Source organism: Aplysia californica, unplaced genomic scaffold, assembly GCF_000002075.1.
Source record: "Aplysia californica isolate F4 #8 unplaced genomic scaffold, AplCal3.0 scaffold00279, whole genome shotgun sequence".
Taxonomy (NCBI): domain Eukaryota; kingdom Metazoa; phylum Mollusca; class Gastropoda; order Aplysiida; family Aplysiidae; genus Aplysia; species Aplysia californica.
This window is the reverse complement of record NW_004797549.1, coordinates 354,023-364,117: the sequence shown is the minus strand read 5'-3', so window position 1 is coordinate 364,117 and position 10,095 is coordinate 354,023. Positions and strand designations below refer to the sequence as shown.

Below are 10,095 nucleotides of genomic sequence, written 5' to 3'. Positions count from 1 at the left end.
CTACTACTACTACTACTACTACTACTACTACTACTACTACTACTACTACTACTACTACTACTACTACTACTAATGATAATAATAATAATCTTATTATAAAGGAGCTAAGCCTGTTTGTGGGGTCAGTAAAAACCTTTTACACAGGTACCCATAAAATCTACCAAAAATATGATTCAGACAATTGCCCCAACGGGTTACGTAGGTATATTTTCAAACTTCGGAAACCACTTTTTGCTTTTTCAGGTTTGATGGTTTTTTCCTGTAAATCAAAGCTCTCAGATGTTTTCACTCTGCCATTAGCCATTTCATATTTTACTGGGGACTACTTCCGTTTCATATTGTGCTTCTTCGTGCTTGTGAATAGTTCTCAAGAATAGAAGTGCGATTTGTGCTTTGTCGTGAGTGTGCCACATTCTACTTTTTTGGAGCAGTTAGCAAGAAGAGAATAAGTGCCGTTTGTTTTTTGTCGTGTGTATATACCACATAGTTCTATTTCAGCTGCTTCTATTGGCTCACGGAATACCAGTTAAAAAAAAAAAGAAGCAAAACTTGGGACTACTTCCGTTTCATATTGTGCTTCATCGAGTACATGGATCAAGTTTCACATCTTATCAAGACGCATGCAACCAACTTGGTGACACTGAGAAGGATTCAGCAATGCAAGATTTGGACCCCAGTTACGTCTTGCCTTTACAACCATTCTCATCTATAGTCGCCCAGCTGATCCTCTCTCATTTTGGCACAAGCCCAAATTGAAACTGTGCCAGGACATCATAATGAGACACAAGGTCACAGAGTTGAATCCGCAGATTGAGAACCAAGTGTTGCTAGAACTTCGGCACCTTTTTGATAATGATGGGTTGAATCTGCATAAAGACTTTCAGCTGCCGCCTGCATAAGACAGTCACGTTGAATTGTCCACGAGGAGTTAAATTTTGACACAAAAAACCTGCGAGCGAAGGTGAGTCAAGAGTACCCAAAGCTTAATGAAGAACAAAGAGTCGTGTATAATGCTGTGATAGAGTCAGTTGTACATAGGCAAGGCAAGATATTTGCCCTCTAGGCACGTAGAGCGACTGGAAAAACCCACACTATAAACCTGATTATTGCAGCTGTCCGTTCCTTTAAGAAGATCGCCCTTGCTACAGTTCTGTCAGGCATTGCAGCAACTCTGCTCTCAAATGGCAGAACATTACACAGCAGATGCAAAATACCTCTGTGTGTGAACGAATAGTCCATGTGCTGTGTGAGCACCCCGAGATGCCAGTGACACTTTATTACGCCAAACAGAGCTGCTCGTCATTGATGAAGTATCGATGGGCCACAAATACATCTTTAAAGCCATAGACCGAGCACTTCAAGCCATATGTGGGAATAACTCTCTGTTCCGTGGGCTAACTGTGCTGATGTCGGGTGACTGGTGTCAAAAACTACCAGTAGTTCGCAATGGCTCGAGATCAAATATAGTCTGTGCAACCCTGAAATCATCATATCTGTGGGAGCATGTTAATGTGCTCAGACTGACAACAAACATGAGGGTTTTGCTTAAAGATGAGACTGCTGATTTCTCCAACTATCTACTGAACATTGGTGATGGGAAACACAACTTAAGCAGGCAAATTGGGGAGTTTGCGATAAAAGTGCCAGATGGCATCACAGTGTACAGCGAACGAGAGTTGATAAATTTTGTCTTCGGTAACTTATAGTCCAACACAAATCCCGACTTGCTGGCTTCCCGCTGCATCATCTGTCCCACCAGCACAGAAATAAACAGAATCAACAACCTGATCATGCAGTCTTTTCCCGGAGAAGAAAAGTCTGAAAGAGCAGTCATTCGGTGGAAGAAAATGAACACCAAAACCACATCAAATTTATCAATTGTCTATGTCCGTCAGGTATGCCACCCCACAAACTGACATTGCCATGTTGCTGAGAAATTTGGATCCCACAAACGGCCACTGTAACGGGACTCGATATGTGGTTCAACACCTTCATCAACATGTAATTGATGTAGTCGTTGTTTGCGGTCCATATGCCGGAAAGAGACTTTTTATCCCAAGGGTTCTCTTTCATGCCTTCAGACAACATATTTCCCTTCCATATGCTACGGAAACAATTTCATTGCATAAAACGAGGAGGACAGGTTATGCCAGTGTACTCGGAAGAGGTCTCCGTCTTGTTTGTGTTTCTTCTCCAACCAAGATACTCGCCCCATAAATGTAAGTTTTGAGTTAGAATTATGCCTTTGGGCAGTGGGAAGGCTGCCCCAAATTTTGAAATGACTTTACTTTACTTTACTTTTTACTTTTTCCTTCCTCTGGAATCCTTAGGATGCCGAGGGGAGGTGCAAGTTTCGGTCCTGTGCTAGGTGTGTATCGTCTGTGAAAGATAATGTTATGTTGTTCCAGGACCTTTTTAACCCCATCCAGCCAGGTCTTTCTTGGTCTTCCTCTTGATTTGAAGCCGGATTTTCGGGTGTTGTAGGCTCTAGCCGCTTGTTGCTTCCGGGACATTCTGGTTAGCTGTCCTAACCATTTGACTCTTTGACGCTCTATGAATTTTATTATTGATGTTATTCCACGTTTGTAGACCTCTGGTTTCGTTTCTTATGCAGTCTCTTCTGGAGAAGTTGGTGGTTTTGCGGAGACACCTCATTTCGCCTGCATTTAATTTTCTTTCTTGTGCCTTGTTTAGAGACCATGTTTGGCACTGGTATGTTAATGTTGGTATGAAGATGTTATTTATGAGCTGGTATTTCCCTTCGGTAGGGATGTTCTTTTTGACTGAGCAGGGGTACTAGCCTACATAGCTCTTGTCCATGGGCCCATCTTGTGTAAAGATGCCTCCCAAATATTCAAATTCTTCTACTTGTTGGAGCTGTGTTCCACCAATAAGGATGTTGAGTTTCCCTGGGTTTCTGCTGACCTTCATAACTTCTGTTTTTGAGATGAAGATTTTCCTGTCCAGGTGTTTACATTCTTCATTTAGTTTTGTGGTGTATTTTCGTAATTCCTCTTCATCTGTATTTAATATACTCTGGTCATCAGCAAGTAGTAGCTCGTTCAGTTCAGTGATGTTGTCATTTGCTGCTTTCGTGATCTGATCTATGTAAGTGAAGAAGAGAAGCGGAGAAAGAAGACACCCTTGTCTCCCCTCAGACCTGATGGGGAACCAGTCCAATAGTCAATCTTACGCACACAGCCTGTTTTTATAAAGTGCTATGGTGTTTTCCACCAGTTGCCCTTTTACAGCATATTCTTCTTCTAAGACTTCCCAAAGTTGACATTTATTTACCCTGTCAAACGCCTTTTTCTGATCACAAAGACGATATTGAGGTCTTTGTCATGTGCAATTGAAGTCTCACACAACTGTCTTAATGTAAAAATAGCGTCCGTACAGCCCCTGCCTTTTCTGAAGCCAAACTGGGATCCACTGAGTTGAGTCTCTACTGGGTCATCCTTTTCTGCCCTCTTGTTTTCCTTGTGCCGCACTCTTTTTTTAATGCTCGTTCAGGTATGCTCTGAAGTGGCTCCATTCCTCTTCAATGAGTCCCGGTTGTTTGGGAAATTTCTGAAATATCTCTTTCATACGTTCATGTATCTTATCTTTGGTATCGTCATTCATATTTCTGAGATTCTCGACTTCTCGTCGTTTCCTTTGCTTCTGGCTTTTTCCTGTTTAGTGTGTCGATAGTCATGATGACTGGTCTGTGGTCAGTTTCTATGATGTAGTTGGGTATCACTCGTGAGTCACTGATACTTTAGATCTTTTGGCCTGGATAAAATCAATTTGAGATGCTGTCTTTAGGTCATTCCATTAGTACCAAGTTCTTGACTCCTTTTGTGTTGGAAGGAGGTATTTGATATGACGAGGTCATGGTCTGCGCATAACTCTAAAAGCATTTCTCCATTGCGTTTCGATATGTTTCTCTGTCACTGTGTGGCACCATGTATATCTTCTCCCAGGTTGGTTTCCTTGTTCCCACTCTGCCGTTTAAGTCCTCCATGATTGTCACATCATCTTTGTCATCCATGGTGTTTAAAAGATCACTCAGTTGATCATAGAACTGTTGTCGCTGTTCTTCGAGGTATGAGTCATTGCATGGTGCGTATATCTGTTATTATAATGTAAGTGTGATTGTTTTACCTCTCCTGACATTTTCATCATGATGATCCGCTCTGAGATATACTTAACATCTGTTATGCATTTTGCTCTTTCTGGGTGAACAGTAAAGCCCACTACATGTTTTGCTTTTTCCGTTCCTTTTGTTCCGCTCCAAAGTATGATGTAGTTCTTGTACACCTGTTTGCTGTTGGACTTCTTTTTCCTGACATCAGCAATTCCCAGGATCTCAATCTTTCTAGCTCCATACTTAACTTACTTTTACTTTTTCATTCTCTGTTGTCGTTAAGTGTCGAAGGGAAATGCAGTTTTCTATGGTAGGCCTGCTCCGCAGCTCTTTCAGTTGTGATGTTAAGTTTTTGTAGGGTTTCCTTGACACCCTCGATCCAACTTTTGCGTGGCCTTCTTCTTCCTTTATAGCCTGAGTGCTTAGTGTTGTCGGCTCTCCAGGCTGTCTGGTCAGGTGACATGCGTAACAGGTGGCCAAACCATTTTATCCTTTGTCTTTCTATGTGACGCAAACAGGACTCAGTGCCGATAGCTGCTCTTACTTCTTCATTTCTCATCCTGTCTCGTCTTGTGACGTTTAGGGTTTTGCGGAGACATTTCATTTCGCAAGCGGTGATTTTGCTTTCATGGGTTTTGTTTAAAGTCCAGGTCTGGCAATGATAACTTAATGTTGGTATGGATATTGAGGTGATAAGCGGTCTCTTTGTGTCCATGGAGATGTTTGGATGAGATAAGAGGGGTGCGAGCCGGTAGGTGACAGCGTTGGCTTTTTGAATTCGCATTTCTATTTCTCTGTCTATGGATCCGTTTTCAGAAAAAGTGCTGCCAAGACATTTAAACTCCTTCACCTGTTTCAGTTGTTTACCATTGACATGGATGTTCAGGGGACTATGGTTTCGACTCAATTTCATAACTTGTGTTTTTGATGTGCTTATTTTCATGTGGAATTTCTCACAGCTAATGTTGAGTTCAGTAGTGTGGTTTAGAAGGCTTTGTTGGTAATGAAGAATAAGACATAGGTCGTCTGCGAACAAACATTCATTTAGGCTTTCTGGGCTTTAGTTTGCGGCGTCTTGCCTTATTGAGTTAATATATATTATAAACAGGAGGGGAGACAGAACGCATCCCTGTCGTACTCCAGATCTTACTTTGAACAAGTCTGTATTGCCTTCCTCCGTTTTTACTGACGCCATAGTTTTCGAGTGTCTTCCTGAGTTTTGCATGGTTTACTCTGTCAAAAGCCTTCTCCTAGTCTATAAAGACAAAGCTGGATTCTTTGTTGTGTTCGATTGTTTTCTCACATATCTGTCGTAATGCGAATACAGCATCTGTGCATCCTCTTCCCTTTCGGAATCCAAACTGAGCTTTGCTCAGATTTCTCTCTACAATGGGTCTTATGCGCTGCTCTAGTATCTTTGCGTATATTTTCCCAGAGTGGCTTAACGAGGAGATGCTTCTGTAGGTTGTGCAGTCGCATTTGTTGCCATAATGGTACCTCTATGGCTGTCTGCCGGTCTTCTGGGAGTTTTCTTTGCTCCCAGGCTCTGTTGAGAATTCGCCTCAGCCACAGTATACCGGTGTTTCCACAAGCTCTTATGGCTTCCGTTGTGATGCCATCTGGTTCTAGGGCTTTGTTCTTAGGGCTAGATTTGAGTGCCTTTTCTATTTCATTGAGTGAGTGAGTGAGTGAGGGGGAGAGAGAGAGAGAGAGAGAGAGAGAGAGAGAGAGAGAGAGAGAGAGAGAGAGAGAGAGAGAGAGAGAGAGAGAGGCAGACAGACAGAGAGAGAGAGGGGGGAGGGAGGGAGGGAGAGAGTGAGAGAATACGACAGACAGAGAGAGAGAGAGAGAGAGGGGAGAGAGAGAGAGAGAGAGAGAGAGAGAGAGAGAGAGAGAGAGAGAGAGAGAGAGAGAGAGAGAGCCGTGGAGGCCTACCCAGGTCACCCCGAAACGTTGCCTACAGTCACCCCGAAACGTTGCTTACTGAAGGGGCTCTGGTGAAACCGTGAATGGCCTTGCAAGCCGACGGCGGATAATTGCTACTACGAAACAATCAAAGGAGAAAACACGGACAGATTCTAGCTGCATGAAATCAATAGTTTGTGGTTCCTTGTTTCCTTATCCGCATACATTCCATGTTCCAATTTTCGTTGTTCTATCCCAAGTCCGTTTGACGTTTCTATTCCTTTTTTCGCTAGAGTCTGAAAATTTCTTTTCCTGTTTTCTTTGGTTTTTAGCAGTTTGAAATGACAATTACAATAAACACATGCTAATAGGACATTTTGTTTTATTGCTTACAGGTGAAACTTGTTCGACGATGGAACATGGGCCTCTGAAACAGCGCGCTCTAAGAAATTCACGGATTCGACTGCTTTTAAAGGAAAAGTGGGCAGAGGTCGACAAGGACTCCTGCCACCACTGCAGTCCAGTTCCTGTGCAGAATACTGCTTAAATCAATGCACTGGCTTGTGAAAGTGCTTCGGTGACTACCCCACCAGTCGATTTTTTTGTAAGTGTTTTACGGCGCTCGAAACTGCATGAGGTCATATGAGCGTGGGAGACACATCAAACATTTTCAGTTGGTAGGAAATTTTGAACTTTGTCCTGGTGGCGACCGAAGCCTACTCTTATCGATTTTGGACCGCCAAGGGATCTTTAACGTGCGCAACTTGCAAACGGGACCTCCGAGATCTTTCGCCCTTGTACAAGAAGGCTAGATTTAGATCTTTTCTACCATAAGGTCAAGGGTGTGGCTGAAAGACAGAAGTAAGAAGGAGCCAAGGAGTAGCAATAGAAAGGCTGCAGAAAGAGTCAGGAGCTCAGAGGAGGGGGTCAAAGAAGGTGAGGGGAGAAAGTGTAGAGGAAAGCAGACAACAGAACATTGTTACAGAGCAGGAAAAGAAGTGAAAAGAGAAAATTTTAGAGAAGAAAAAATTCCGTCGCTATCCGAATTCAAACTCGGGACCTATTGAATTAGAGGCGAATACCTTAAACCTCTAGGCCACGAGAGCTCTCCACCAGTCGATGAAAACACGCTAGTTTCTCCACCAGCTTCTTCCTCACCGCTTCTCAAAGCTGGACTACAACACTTTCATTGAAGAATCTACAGGGAACCACCATGAAAATCTTACAACAACTGAGCTACATCTTCAGACGCTAGCAAAGCTTTTTCACAATGTGTTTTGTGGTGACTGCAAAGAATCAATTTCATTGAAACCAGACAATATTGCCAATCGTGGGTTTGCTGACATTGACAGATAGGGTTGTTCCTCTTATGAACCTGGGGCTAGGGCTATTGTTTCATCTTGAAGTGCAGCTAGTGTGAATGTGAAGTGAGGTTTAAAGGATGTAGTTTTTGTAGGTATAAACGATTAGCCTTTTTAAAGATAGGCGTTTTTGCGCTCCCATTCTCATAATTTAGATTATTTAGGAGGCGGGCTTCTGACCCTGCCTGTCAAGGCTAACCTGGGTGGAGAGGGAAACGACATCCCAGCAGAAAGACTGAGATCCTGGTACTGGGTAAACATTTCTTCCCACTAGAGAATTGAATTCGGGTCTCCTGAGTGTAGCAACAAGGTGTCTAACCGCTACACCATGGGCGATTTCGTAAAAAAGGGCATTTTTGACTACATCACTAAGTATATAATATCCCAAGGCACTGTGTTCATCCTTTATAATATTCCAGTGCGTTTTGGTATAAAAGTAAAATCCCTACTCATTCGCAGGAAGGGTATTTAAAAAGTGTTTGAGGATGGTATTTGGGGTTTTAGTTGATGGCATAAAAAAAAAATCTCATTGCTTTACATGAATTATTCATTGGATGCATATTTCAGACATATCAAATACGTGAATAAAGTACTCAAATTCCATGTTTTAGAATACTGTGCTGCAAAGAGACCAGTATGAATTCAGATTATTTGGGGTTGTTTTTTTCTCTGATAATGACAGATAGAACATTCGGGCTAGGTGGGGGTGAAGGTGAAGTAAATATATTCGGAGTCATCACAACAACAGTACTCACTTCCTCGCATAAGTGTCCGCATCATCTGCATGTTGGAACTCGAGCCCTGTGGGTTTCCGCCAGCGCTACTGCTGTCCTCGTCTTCATCGTCATCATCGTTGTTGTTGTTGTTGTTGTTGTTGTTGGCGTTAGGTGTATCCGTGTTGCCTGTTGACGAAGTGCCTGTGGGTGGTATGTTCGGATTCCTCGGCCTACTACCCCGGAGCAGTGTAGCTGGGTTCATTTCGACTGCAATTAAGTAAATGTAAATATTTATCATCATCATCATCATCATCATCATCATCATCATCATCATCATCATCATCATCATCATCATCATCATCATCATCATCATGAGTAAAACGCATTCTCACAGGTTTCAGTTGTAGGCTCATCATCAGTCCGTTCTGGCTTCAGGAGGAGAACGATAAAAACCAACAAAGTTACAACCGAACATGGTGACGAAGGTTGGCACAAACTAAATGTCCCCAGAACGGAGACTGAGCCAACAATTTTGGTACATTTTCTGCGACAAACATTGATTCCATCAGGAACAGGATAGAGGGCGCCCACCTCCAGTGGCGGTGGGTAGTGAAGGGCCAACGGGTTTGATCCCCCCCCCCCCAACTCTATCCCAAAGTAAATGAAAGTTTCTTAAATTTCGAGTAAGAGTAAGCAGTTGCAACCGCTATGATCACACACAATGAACACAAAGTGATCGACTTGGAGGGTTGCTCGTTCATCCAATCATTGTTATTACCGCTTACAGCTATAGTAACCGAACAGCCAATCAAATCTCTTTACGGTTCAGCAGAGCTGAGCCCTTCCCCACGCCCCTTCTGTAATAAAACTCTTCTGGTAAAAAGGTAGAAGACTGGAAAAAAGAACACTGTACTGAGGACTCACGCTCTCCTAGCTCTGACAATGGGATGGAAATATACGACACACTTTCCCCCAGTGACACAGATACCTATGCTCTCATTGGACCTTTGTTAGGTACGTTCTACTTTCCGTGACTACACAGCCTTATCTAGCTCATAGACAGCGGTGAAGTGTTATGTGAGAATGTTGGTGTTTGTGCCACTGAGATTTAACAGTTATGAATCACGTCGACCACTTTTAAGGCAACTTTTTTAACCCAGAAGTATCTAACTTAAAACAAAGAGATGGAAGACAAAGATGTCTCTTCTCGTTTGAATAGTTCACAAAATGCTGTGGCTCACTGTGAGTAAAGGAAAATCAGTACTATATTCAGGTCTTATTGCTTGCAATTTCGTGGTAAAGAAGTGGAAGCTAACTAAGCCCAACCCAAATTTTGGTCCACCCACCGCCAAAGCCCACCTCGTGACACAATGGAGTAGAGGATGACGGGACTAACATTAACTCCAAGAAACACTTACTGAAGTTGATGGTACTTATTCCTGTTAATCCCTTTTCGATCTTCTATTTCTAATCTAGAATTATGTTCTGTATTCACATATGTGCTGCAACAAACATCATGAACCTCTTCTTCACCAACAACACCAGCATCATAACGTCATCAATACGCTTGCAATCGTTCCTACTATTTGCATAGCTGGAAGTATACAACATCATTACCTGGAATACCGGGCGGTATCATCTCTGACTCAGAGGTTGACCCTCCACCCCTCACGATCACGACCTGCTATATCCAGGCCGGTCCAAGTTTTCGTGTTGTCCATAATTCATTAATCGTGAGGTTCTTAATAGCAAGATTCTGATGATAACTATCCCCAACCTACTCTTAACGTGCAGAATTTCGGACAGTTTCAAGGAAGGACGTACACGTAAATCTTAAATAGCAAAAGTAATAGTGCACAATCTACAAAGAATAACAAAACAGCAACCTAAAAGTACCTAATCAGAACCGTGTGTTGACATACAGCTTACACACCGGGCGCACAAAGTAATACTGATCAGATGGCTTCAATTTGATAGGAATGGG

General features: G+C 42.7%; 1 protein-coding gene across 1 annotated transcript in view; it reads right to left on the bottom strand.

Annotated features, from left to right (window-relative positions):
* The window catches only part of LOC106012168 (sporozoite surface protein 2), an 18,699-nt gene that overhangs the window by 8,080 nt on the left and 524 nt on the right, over positions 1-10,095 (bottom strand). Inside the window, exon 2 of the mRNA XM_013084226.2 lies at positions 8,151-8,378. Within this exon, the coding sequence (XP_012939680.2) occupies positions 8,151-8,378 (228 nt within the window). The remainder of the gene's footprint in view (positions 1-8,150; positions 8,379-10,095) is intronic.